The sequence below is a fragment of the Phascolarctos cinereus genome, unplaced genomic scaffold, assembly GCF_003287225.1.
Source record: "Phascolarctos cinereus isolate Bilbo 61053 unplaced genomic scaffold, phaCin_HiC Scaffold_5;HRSCAF=322, whole genome shotgun sequence".
NCBI classification, from domain to species: domain Eukaryota; kingdom Metazoa; phylum Chordata; class Mammalia; order Diprotodontia; family Phascolarctidae; genus Phascolarctos; species Phascolarctos cinereus.
The window spans coordinates 477,222,178-477,235,711 of NW_027555958.1; the positions used below are offsets into that span (position 1 = coordinate 477,222,178).

At 36.6% G+C, this 13,534-nt stretch overlaps 1 protein-coding gene across 1 annotated transcript in view; it reads right to left on the reverse strand.

Moving 5' to 3' along the window:
* The window catches only part of SLC44A5 (solute carrier family 44 member 5), a 111,972-nt gene that overhangs the window by 57,728 nt on the left and 40,710 nt on the right, over positions 1-13,534 (reverse strand). The window contains exons 8-9 of the mRNA XM_078155806.1: positions 9,100-9,212; positions 7,410-7,541 (exon numbers count right to left, since the gene is read on the reverse strand). Coding sequence (XP_078011932.1) covers positions 7,410-7,541; positions 9,100-9,212 — 245 coding nt within the window. The remainder of the gene's footprint in view (positions 1-7,409; positions 7,542-9,099; positions 9,213-13,534) is intronic.

Below are 13,534 nucleotides of genomic sequence, written 5' to 3' on the forward strand. Positions count from 1 at the left end.
TGGGACTAGTAAACATCTGGGACAGAATTCAAATTCAGGTCTTGCTGATTCCAAATCCAGTGCACCAGGCTACTTAGACACCATATTTGTTGACAGAGCATTTACTAATCATTCTTATTTATGTGACATTTTAAGGTTTACAAAACACCTTGCACGTTATCTCATTTAAGCACTTATCAAGTGTTGATTTATTGACTGAAAAGAACAAGGTTACTATTAAGAGCAGGCTGTGAGCTTCTGGAGAGCAGAGTTCTTTTTTTTTCCTTCTTATTCCCAGTACTTAGCACAAAGCCTGGCACATAGGAAGCACCTACTAAGCAAGTGTGGACTTGACTACCTGGCATTTACTTATCACTTTATATTCAAAGTGTTTCACATACCTAATATCACTCAAGAGACTGAAGATATGCAAGCAAACCGGTCAGTGGAAATGATCCCTCCCATTTCTATAGTGTTTGATCCTCACAACAAGCCCACGAATAAAAGTATTAGCATCCCCATTTGAGAGATGAAGCAACTGAACCTCAGAAACTCATTCAATGTCACATCACTACAAAATCTCAAAGCACAGACGTGATGGCCTGGGCATTTCTGGGTGCCCGGTTCCACTACACCAATAGTGGGGAGGGACAGGGAAGGAAGAAGAATGCCTTTTACCAACCACGTTGGCCCCTGCTTCTGTCCATTTCCTCTCTTTTTTCCCTAATAATGTGACACATTTTGGTTAATATCTCAAAGACGTGGGAATGTTATGCTGCATATGAAATAAGGTTTTGGAAGTTAATCATCCCACTCCAGTACAATGGTCTCCTTCTGCTTAAGTACACATTTTAACTTCTTGCGAATTCATTCCCTTAAAACACAGAAACCAGTATCAAATGAGAGAATTTCATATGGCCATATTAAAAAGTAGCAAATGCTAGGCTGAAATCACCACTTGCTGATGTTGAGACAAGCTGATCATTTAGCTCAAGAAAATGAGATATGTTAGAATCACTTTAGCTTCTGGCTTGATATAAATGATAGGTAGCCCACTGAACATTAAAACTTCTATTCCCTGTGAGGTAAGTCATCTACTGAACAATAAAAGCCAGCCTTTCTCTCTAAATTGTAATATGAGTCAGAGGTTTAGAGTTAGAAGACTTTGAGATCATCTAATTTCAGCATTCTCCATTTGCAACCAAGGAAACTAAGGCCCAGAGATAATCTATGACTGGTGCAAGGTCACAGAGCCAGGCATTTGTAAATATAGGATGAGAGCTCAGGTCTCGCGACTCTTCCTCCAGTTTTCTTTGTCATGGAGTACTATTTTTCTTGTTATAATATAAAAGTGTTATGAGAAGTTTCTTATTATCAGACAAAAGGAGAGACAACATGTTGTAATGTACGGGGAGCTGGCTTCAAAGTAATTAAGACCTGGGTTCAAGTCCTGCCCCTGACACATAATGACCAGGTGAATCCCTGGATCTCTCATTGTTTCAGGCAAATCTAAAACTTTCCATTATAGACAAGGTACCAATTTGCATTGGTGGAGTGCACTTCCTCACCTAGAATTTCCTACATCAATGGAACCACAGGCCCCCATTCTAACCCCTAATGTAAAAATGTATTTGCGGGGGCATCTAGGTGGTGCAGTGGATAGAGTACTGGCCCTGGATTCAGGAGGACCTGAGTTCAAATCCATCCTCAGACACATAACACTTACTAGCTGTGTGACCTTGGGCAAGTCACTTAACCCCGTTGCCTAGAACAACAAAAACAAATGTGTTTGCCAGATCTTTCTGCAATTGAGTGCAGTTCCATAGCAATGTCTTTGAAATTGAGTGAATGAAGTTCTCCTTGATGAAATAATTTGGGCTAGACTTGATGAAACAAGAATGCTTGTAATGAAAGCATTTCTCTGAGAGTGCTTAGCCCTGCTGATGGCACATCCATCTCATCTCAATGAAAAACATTTGATTTTAACTGCCTTTTAAAAAGTAGGATGATGCAAGAAACAGCAGCTTTTCTAACACCACACAGAGTTCGATGAAACTGTCAAACCTACTTCTAAAGAAACTTTAATTGAGCATATGCATGAATTGCACAATTAAAAAAAGAGATGAGTGCAAAATATTTCCAAAAGGATAATTTGACATGTTACAGTCTTATGTTATCACTATGGACCATTTAACTTTTAAAATATCTTGTTTTTTTCCAATTACATGTAAATTTTAACATTCATTTTTTAATGTTAAGTTCCAGATTTCCTCTCTCCTTCCTTCCCTTTTGCCCTCCTGGAGAAAACAAGCAATTTGACGTTACTTGTGAGTAGTCATGCAAAACATATTTCCATATTAGTCATGTTGTAAATGAAAACATCAACCAAAAAGAAAAAAAAGAAAAACAAAGTAAAAAATAGCATGCTTTGATTTGCATTCAAACTCTATTAATTCTTTTTCTGGAGATGGATAGCATTTTCATTACATGTTTTTAAATTGTCTTGGATCATTGTATTGCTGAGAATAGCTAAATAATTCATAGTTGACCATCATATAATATTGCTGTAAGTATTTACAATGTTCTCCTGGTTCTGCTCATTTCATTTTGCATCAGTTCACATAAGTTTTATCAGGTTTTTCCAAAAGTATCTCGTTTATTATTTCTTATAATACACTAGTATTCCATCACAGTTATATACTTGTTCAGCCATTCCCCAATTGATGGGCGTCCTCTCAATTTTCAATTCTTTGCCACAAGTAAAAGAGCAACCATAGAGATTTTTGTGCCTATAGACCTTTTCCTTAATTTTCATCTTTTTTGGGATACAGACCTAGTAGTAGTATTGATGGGTCAAAGCGGTATGCATGGTTTTATAGCACTTTGGGCATAGTTCCAAATTGCTTTCCAGAACAGTTAGATCAGTCCACAACTCCACTAACAGTGTCTTAGTGTCCCAGTTTTCCTGCATCACTCCAACATCCAATATTTTTCTTTTTGGTCATATTAATCAATCTGATAGGTATGAGACGGTGTCTCAGAGCTGTTTTAATTTGCATTTCTCTAACTAACAGTGATTTAGAGCATTTTTTATATGACTATAACTTTGATTTCTTCTTCTGAAAACTGCCTGTTCATATATTTTGACCATTTATCAATTGGACAATGACTTGTATTTTTTTAAGTTTGACCAAGTTCTCCATGTATTTGAAAAATGAGGCCTTTATCAGATAAACTTGCTCTAAAAATATTTTTGCAGTTATTATTACTGTGTATTTCCTCCATCCTATTTCCTCTGTTTATCCTCTCTCTTCTCCCCACTTTCACCTCTCCTTTCACTTGGCCCTCCTCAAAAGAATTTTGCTTCTGATCACAGCTTCTCTCCAACTGCCCTCCTTTTTATCCACACCTCCCCTTTATCCCCTTCCCCTCCTAATTTGCTGTAGGGTAAGATAGATTATATACCCAACTAAAGGTATATGTTATTACTTCTTTGAGCCAATTCTGACAAGAATAAGATTCAAGCATCATCCTTTACACTCCATTTTCCCTTCCACTTTGAGAGCTCTTTCATGGCTCTTTTATTTAAAATAATTTATCCCATTCTACCTCTCCCTTCTCACCTCTCCCAGTGTATCTTTCTTTCTCACCCCTTAATTTTTTTTTTTTAGATATTATCCCATTATGGTCAATTCACACTCATGCCATGTGTGGGGTGGGGGGAGTGTGTATATGCATACATATATATTTATATATATACAAATATTGTACATGTATGTATGTGTATGTGTATATGTATGTTTATACATACATATATATGTAGTCTTTCTAACCATTCAAATAACAATAAAGTTCTTAGAAGTTACAAGTATCCTCTTCCTTATTGAATTCCTTATGGTTTCTCTTTCCTGTTTACCTTTTCTGAATCTCTTGAGTCTTGTATTTGAAAATAGAATTTCTATTCATCTCTTATCTTTTCATCAGGAATGCTTGAAAGTCCTCTGTTTCATTAAATGTTTATTTGTTCTCACGGAAGTGTTATTGTTTTTCTGGGTGTGTGATTCTTGGTTTTAATCTTAGCTCCTTTGTCCTCCAGAATATCATATTCCAAGCCCTCCAGTCTGTTAATGTAGAAGCTGCTAAATCTTGTGTTATCCTAACAGTGGCTCCATGACATTTGAATTGTTTCTTTCTAGCTGCTTGCAATATTTTCTTCGTACCTGGGAGCTCTGGAATTTGACCATAATATTCCTGGGAGTTTTCATTTTGAGATCTCTTTCAAGTGCTGATGGATGAATTCTCTCCATTTCTCTTTTACTCTCTGGTTCTAGGACATTGGGGTAGTTTTCCTTGATAATTTCTTGAAACACAACGTCTGTGAAAAAGTTTTTATCATGGCTTTCAGGTAGGTCAGTAATTCTTAAATTATCTCTCCTCAAGCTGTTTTCCAGGTTAGCTGATCTTTTCTTTCTTTCTTTCTTCTTTCTTCTTTCTTTCTTTCTTTCTTTCTTTCTTTCTCTTTCTTTCTTTCTTTCTTTCTTTCTTTCTTTCTTTCTTTCTTTTCTCTCTTTCGGAGGTAACCAGTTAAGTGACATGTCCAAGGTTGCACAAATAGTAAGTGTCTGAGGCTGGACTGGACTGATCCTCCTGACTTCAGGACCAGTTCTGTATCCACTGTGCCGTCTACCTGTCCCTCAGGTCAGTTGTTTTCCAATGAAGTTTTTCCACATTTTCTTCTCTTTTTTTATTTTTTTGAAACTGTTTGATTGTTTCTTATGTCTCACGGATTCGTTAGCTTCCTCTTGCCCAATTCTAATTTTTAAGGAATTATTTTCTTCAGTGAGCTTTTGTACCTTCTTTTCCATTTGGCCAATTCTGCTTTTAAAGAAGTTCTTCTCTTCGGTAGATTTTTGCACTTCTTTTTACCATTTGGTTTATTCTGTTTTTAAGGTATTATTTTCTTCTGTATTTTATACCTTTTATTATTTTTTTACCAAGATGTTGGCTATCTTTTCATAATTTTCTTGCTTCATTCTCGCTTTTTTTCAATTTTTCCTCTACCTCTCTTATTTGAGTTTTAAAACCTTTTTGAGCTCTTCCAGGAATTGTTGGGGGGGGCAGGGGAAGGGGGACTGAGACTAACTCATGCTTTTCTTTGAGACTTGTGTGTAGCTGTTTTGACTTTGATGGCTTCTTCTGAGTTTGTGTTGGAATTTCACCAGGCATCATAATGTCTTTCTATGGTCAGGTTATTTTGTTGTTGTTGCTGGTTGCTTATTTTTCCAGATTATTTCTTGACCTTGACTTTGATGCTAAACTTGGGCTCTGCTTCTGGGGTAAAGGGGGCACTGCCCCAAACTTCGCGTTTTTCATGCTGCTGCTTTCAGAACTAGTCCGGGGGTCTGTAAGTTTTCAATTCTTCCAAGGGGGCATGATCTCAGCAGAGGGGTGGTCAGCGCTCTCCTGGCTTGTGCTCTGCTTGGTGAGTGACCACAAGCATTCTTTCCTACCCTGGAACAGTGACCAGGTTTCTCACTCCCATTAGTGCTTCTCTTCACCCTGAGTCTATGACCTGGAACGGAGGATGGGCAATGCAACAGATTCCTGCAGCCAGTGCCAGCAAAGGCTTTCCTATAATCTCCTTCCAATCAAGCTGCTGCTGCCAAGTCCATCCCCTTGAAGTCCTGCTGCTGGCTTTCTGGGGCACAGCCTGCAGTGGATTGAGCTCCACTCTCACTCCGCTGAGACAGACCTTTCCCACCAACCTTATACATTGTCTTGGGCTGGAAAAATTGTTTCAGCCTGTTCTTTTGTTAGTTCTGCTGCTCCAGAATTCATTTTGAGGCAATGTTTTAAAGTTGTTTGGAGGGGAATTTTGAAGAGCTCAGGCAGTCCCTGTCTTTACTCTGCTATCTTCCATTTAACTTTGTAAAAAGTATTTTTATCCAGTTCTTTAATTTTAATAAACATTAGAATATGCAAAATTAACTTTGGTTACATATTACTTCTGAACTTGATAATGAAAAATTTGAAATAACATTTGGTCACAAAAGGGCTATGTTAATTAATATATAATTAATAATAATTAAATTAATTCTTTTTTTTTCCCATCAAGGTAAGGAATTTTGACACCCAATTCATCAAAAATTCCTTACATGGATATCAGGTGAATTATGAGGAGATTTTCATATCCAAACCCTTTCAAAGTCACTTACAAAGTCTGTCTGTGGCCATTGAAAATATAGCATTGCCTTCCATTATAAATCAATTTCACTTCAATGACTTTCACTTATTATGCTAACTTCATTTCATTTGAGGGGGAAGGAAAATTATTGTAACCATGTTTAATCCTGCTAACACTCAAAACTAGAGGCACATCATGGAGTACTAGATAGAAAGCTGGCATCAAAAAGGAAAGAAGGGGCAGCTAGGTGGCACAGTGGATAGTGTACTGACCCCGGAGTCAGGAGGACCTGAGTTCAAATTTGGCTTCAGACACATAACACTCACTAGCTGTGTGACTCTGGGCAAGTCACTTACCCCCAATTGCCTCACAAAAAAGGAAAGAAAAACCTGGGTTCAAGTCCTGATTCTAACCCATACCAGCTGTATGACCTTGGACAATTCACTGTCTCTCAATGTCCTAGAAAATTCTTAAGATGGAGGTTATCTATCTGTTTTGTTTCATAGAACCCTTTGACAGTTTAGTTAAGCCTATGGACCCCTTCTCAGAATGTTTTTAAATGCACAAAAAAAATGTAGGATTCAAAAGGAAGTCAATTATTTTGAAATATAGTCTCCCTCTGTATAGTTTATATGTGTTATATGTGTATGCATGTATATATGTATATGTACGTATATATGCATACATGCTTCGTACACATAGGATCTATATTCAAAGACCCCAAGGTTAAGAACCTCTGTCTTAAGGCTGCAGGTTGCAAAGGAAGTGCTGATCTGAGTTAACAGGGTAAGTTCTTTATGTGGTTGGTGCACCCTACATAGATGAAAACCCAACTTGAGCAAGGAGGAAGGGGGATGGGTGAGACTAGATGAGGAGAGGGGAGAGAAAAGAAGAGAGGATGAAAGCAGAGGGAGAAAATTTTATAACCATGAGATCATATAATGTGAAAGCTGGAAGGACCTAGAGAGCAAATTGAGTTCAGGGTCCTCATTTTATAAGTGAAGAAGCTAAATTCCAACAAGGTTGACATTCTCAGGGTCTTGTGACCTCTGACTGACAGGATCCTGAGAACTTTGACAAAGATGCCTCAGGGACGTCAGGGACACACTGGCTGCTGACATTATGTGTTATCCTCGTCAAGTGTCCTTGCTAAGGGCGTTTTCTGGTCCTATAACCCGGGCAGCTTGCAGCACACCTTGATGCATGACTCATTGGATCTTTAACAAAGATTTGAAAAGTCACTTACTAAATGTTAACCAGGTTTGCCGCAATTGCAAGTAAACTCCCACATCAGAATGAAGGCCAACCTCATAGAAAGTGTCTCCGGTTCCGGGTTTCGACTGAAGACGATCATACTCACGATAACAGATCCATATTCCTTTAAAAAATAATGAGAGCCAATAAACCAAGAGCTTTCTGGAACAACAGAGAGGGCAATGCTATTCTCATTAAAGTGTTCTGCCAGATGTATTCCTGCGTGGGCCAAATTTTTATTTCTACATTATATACTTTATTTGACACTAACAGGCCAAGTGTTTTACGACATTTCCATTAGATATTTCTACCTATTGGACATATTTTCAGGATACTCCTGTCCCTCATCACTGCTCCATAATGGTACTAGATATTTCTACCCAATGGATATTTTTTCAGGACACTCCTTCACTGCTTCATCACGGTCCAACTATGAACAACGCACGGGGGTGAGGAGAGAGGGAGGCAGGAAGAATACCTCACACTTTGCAACTTTATAACAGAAATGTTGAAAAAATACATCTTCACCCCCAAATTTGGGGCTTTTGACTTTCTGCATGGCTTACCACAAATTAGAGAGAAAGTCAACAGTGTTCCACAAAGGTCTAGTTTTTCTAGTGAACAAGTGATTTTGATTTCTGGTTCATTAGCAGATGTGAGTTTTAAAATCCTGAAGTGTAGACTAGTGGGAACTGTTTTCCAGGTGGGAGGACAGAAGTGGAAAAACAGAACAGCTGGGTTGAATTGAAACATGCCAATCTGGCACTGTAAGCAAACAGCATAGCAGGGGCCACTATGAAAAGCTGCCACCAATCATTATTTTAAGACACATTCAATTGTAGGAATGGGGGCTCAGGGAGAAACCTTGGATCTCAGGACAGAAGGCCTTGTACATAATAGGTGTTTAATAATTGCTCTCTCCTCTCCTATGAAAATTACATGGCCTTTTTTGATATATACATTTTTATGCACATGTTCTCTTCCTGATGAGGATATAAAGTCCTTGATGACAGGAATCATTTCTTTTTGTCTTTGCAACCCCAGGACTTAGTAGTCAGTCAGTCAGTCAGTCAATACATGCACCTACTACCTCAGGGCCTGGACCATGGGAAATGCTTTTCCAAAATGCTTGTTAATTGATTTCTTGATTGTGATACTCTGATTTCAGTTGGCTATGGGGAAGCTCCAAACTCTCTACTAAGTAGCTTAGGAAATATTTGAGAATTTTGGTATTTTTTAAGTTAGAAACCCCTCCTGGATCACAACTGAAGAAGCTGTAAACAAAATGAGCTAAGTTTCTTTTAGCTGCCAACCCCCTTTTCGCTATTCTTTCCTTATGAAGCATAATCATTCATGCCACCACCAGTATTACTCTGTGCTCAGTGGTGGCAGCAAATAAAGGGAAAAGACAATGTTTAGAGCAGGAGTTCTGAACTTTTTCATGTCCTGGACCCTCTTCGGCCATTGGGTGAAGCCTCTGGAGCCCTTCTCATAATAATGTTGAGAAGTGCATAAAATAAAGTGCAAGGGACGACAAGGGGAGCCAAAGGTTAGTAAAAATTAAAATGTTGCTACCCCAGGACCCCCAGATCTATCCAGGGACCCCCTGAAATCTATCCCCAGCTCCAGATCCTCAAAAGCTCTGGTTCTGAGACTTGTTGTAAGAGTGGATAGATACCTACCATACGACGTAACGATGACCACACCAAACACAAAGACCCACAAGATTGTGCCGGCAGTGTATTTCAAGAACCACAGGAAGAGCAAGCTACTGATCATTGCAAGGAATAGCCCACTGAAAGGGAGAGAAATACTAACATGAGGATGAAAGACATCTGGGAAGTAGCCAGTGAAAACACCCACTGCTCAGTCTCAGAAAACTTACCTGCCAACAATGTATCCCTATAAAAATAAAAGATGCAGTAAAGGTGTTTCTGATTCACAGCCACAAGGACCTAACTTCCTCAGCCTGATCCTGAGAAATGCCACAGGGCACCTGAGGTTCGAGTAGGAGCTGGTGTGCTTGGCCCACCACTGCAGCCTGATCACCAGTAACCCATGGACCAATCCTTCTTACTCTAGAGTAAATAAGCTCCTCACAAAATGCACTTACCACAAATGATCAGTGAAAAATACATAATCAACTTCAAGAAATTTCCATTGTGCTTAATAGTTATACCTTCTAGAATCTGAGCCATTCTAGCTGCAATGGCCTCAATGCATGGAACAAATGCCCTGCTCATCTTCATGTTCCACCTCCTAGAGGATGCCTTTTCTGGTCCTACTAGCTGCTAGGCCCACCCATCCTCACTCCCCCACCCATATACTTTCCATATATTTTGTATTTAATTCTTTTTTAAAAATTCAAGTTTATTTTATTTTCAATTCCAAATTCTCTCTCTCTCCTTACCCCAACAATTGAGAAGACAAGAAAAACAAACCCATTATAAATATTTATGTATAGTCATAGAAAACAAATTCCTGCTTTAGCCATGTCCAAAATTAGAAAGGAAACAGGAAAGGTCAGGAGATGCCTCAATTTGCACACTGAGTTCCTCACCTCTCTCTCTCTCTCAAAGTAGATAGTATGTTTCATCATGAATTCTCTGGAACTATGATTTGTAATTGAGTTGATGAGAGTTTCTAAATCTTTAAAAGTTGTCATTACCATATTGTTATTATTATTATCCTATAAACTGTTTTCCTATTTCTGCTCATTTCACTTTGCATCAGTTCACATAAGCCTTCCCAGATTTAAAAAAAAAAAAAACTCTCTTCATCATCTTTTACAGCAACTATGGTATTTCATCACATTCATATACCATAAGTTGTTCAACCATACCCCAACTGATGAGTATCTGCTTAATTTCCAATTCTTTTTCACTACAAAAAGAGCTGTCATAAATATTTTCGTACATCTTGGTCTTTTTCCTCTTTATTCTCTTTGAAGTACAGACCTACCAGCAGTATTCCTGGGTCAAAAGGTATGCACAGTTTAATAGCTTTTGAATATAGTTCCAAATTATATTGCAATGGTTGGACCAGTTCACAACTCCATAATAAGGACGTTAAATAATTTGTACAGCCATTTGAGCATAATTCCAAATTGCTCTCCAAAATGGTTGGATCAGTTAAAAGCTCCACCAACAATGTATTAGGGTCCCTATTTTCACCTCATCCTCTCCAACATTTGCCACTTTCCTTTTCTGTCATATTAGCCAATCTGATAAGTATGATGTGGTACCTTAGAGTTGTTTTAATTTGCACTTCTGTAATCAATATTGACTTAGAGCATTTTTATGTGAGTATAAATAGTTTTGATTTCGTCTTCTGAAAAAATGTCTGCTCTTATCTTTTGACCATTTATCAGTTGAGGAATGACTTTAATTCTTACAAATTTGACTTTGTTCTCTATATATATGAGAAATGAAACCTTTATCAGATAAATTTACTGTTAAATTTTTCCCAGTTTCCTGCTTTCCTTGGCTGCATTAGTTTTGTTTATGCAAACCCTTTTTAATTGGTTGTAATCAAAGTTATCCACTTTACATCCCATGGTCTTCTCTATCTCTTGTTTGATCATAAATTCTTCCATTATCCATTGATTTGATGGGTAAAAATTTCCATGCTCCCCTAATTTCCTTATATTATCTTTATTTTTTTGTCTAAATGATGTGCCCATTTTGACCTTATCTTGGTATACAGTGTGAGATGCCAGTCTATACCCATTTTATGCCTAACTGCTTTCCTGTATTGCCAGCAATTTTCATCAAATAGTGATTTCTTGTCCCCAAATTTTGAATCTTTGGATTTGTCAAACACTTGATTAGTATAGTCATTTCCCACTGCTTATTGTGTACCTAATCTATTCCACTGGTCCACCACTCTTTTTCTCAGCCAGCACCAGATTGTTTTGATGATTATTGTTTTGTAATACAGTTTGATATCTGGTACTGCTAAGTCACCTTCCTTCATATTGTTTTTTATTCATTTCCTTGGTATTCTTCACCTCTTATTCTTCCACATGAAGTTTATTTCAAGTTTTATAAGATAATTATTTAGTAAATTTGATTGATATGGCCCTGCATAATTAATTTAGGTAGAATTGTCATGTTTATTATATTGGCTTAGTCTACCTATGAGCAATTAATTTTAGATCTGACTTTATTTGTGTGAAAAAAATGTTTTGTAATTATGCTCATATAATACCTAGGTTTCTCTTGGCAGGTAGAGCTTCAAGTATTTTATGTTGTCTGAAACTATTTCAAATGAAATTTCTCTAGCTCTTCTTGCTGGATATTGTTGATAATATATAGAAATGTTGATGATTTATGTGGATTTATTTTATGACCTGCAACTTTTCTAAAGTTCTTATTTCAACTAGTTTTTTAGTCAGTTCCATAAGCATATCATCATTATCATCTGCAAAGGGAGTTTTGTTTCCTCATTGACTATTATGATTCCTTCAATTTTTTTCTTCTTTTATTGCTATAGTTAACATTTCTAGTACAATATTGAATAATAGTGGTAATAATGGGCATCCTAACTTCACTCCTGATCTTAGTGGGAAGACTTCTAGTTTATTCTCACAACAGAAAATGCTTGCTGATGATTTTAGATAGATACTACTTATCATTTTAAAGAAAGCTCCATTAATTCTTATGCTTTTGGGGGATTTCAAGTAGGGATGATTGTTATATATTGTCAAAAGGTTTTTTTCTGATTTTATTAAAATAATCATATGATTTCTGTTGGGTTTGTTATCAATATGGTTAATTATGCTGATAATTTTTGTAATATTGAACCAGCCCTGCATTCCTGGTATACCTCTTACTTGGTCATAGTGTATGATTTTTGTGACATATTAATGTAATCTCCTTGCTAGTATTTTATTTAAATTTTTGCATCAATATTCATTAGGGAAATTGGTTTATTGGTTTTCCTTATTTGTTTTTGCTCTTCCTGGTTTTGGTATCAGCATCATAGTTGTGTTATAAAAGAAGTTTGGTAGGACTTCTTTCTTGACTATTTTTCCAAATAGTTTATATAGTACTGGAATTAATTGTTCTTTAAATGTTTGTAGAATTCACTTGTGAATTCATCAAGTCCTGGGGATTTTTTTCTTAGGGAACTCATTTATGGTTTGTTTAATTTCTTTTTCTGAGATATGGTTATTTAAGTATTCTCTTTCTTCTGTTAATCTTGGCAATTCGTATTTTTTGTAAATATTCATCCATTTCATTTAGATTATTAGATTTATTGGTATATAAGTGGGCAAAATAATAATTGCTTTCTTTTTCTTCAATGATGGTGAATTAACTTTTTTTCATTTTTGATACTGGTAATTAGGTTTTGTGACAATTAAAAAGTTTGAGAAACATAGTTTCTTAGTAATTTAATCAATTTATTAATAAGGCCAGCAGGTTATTAATAATAGGATGGTCATTTGGCCATCTCTCTTAAACTAAAGACCCCCCCCAATGGTGGTGGGTTCACAGTTTATATGCCCTTCAAAGATGAGGTGTTCCTGAGGGATGCCTAATCACTTCTAATTGGCTAATCAAATAGGAGGTAGATATCTTCGGGTACGTGACTTAGGTCACTCACATCTTGGTCAAAGAGACATCAATTTCCATAAAACATGTCTTGATAATAAGGAGAATCAACCTTTCCCCAGACCTGTCTGAACAACATAACAAACAGGGATATACTCATTAGCCCATACTTAGAATTTATTTTACTGTGTGATTAGATCTTGGCCTCAGGAAATCTTTAATAGAGATTTCCCACACTGGTTGACTTCAGGATGAAGAAATAGAAAAGGGGGGAAACCTTGGTCCTGACACAATAATAAGTTATTAAATATAAGAGATACTCATCTCTCACAGTTTTCTTTCTTTTTTAAAAAAAATCAAATTAACCAATGATTTATCCATTTTATTGTTTTTTCTCATAAAATACAATTCTTAGTTTTATTTATTAGTTCAATGTTTTTCTTTCAATTTTATTAATCTCTCTTTGATTTTCAGGATTTCCTATTTAATGTTTACTTGAGGATTTTTAATTTGTTCTTTTTTTGCTCTTTTTCTATTTTATTGATACAAGCATTTAGAGATT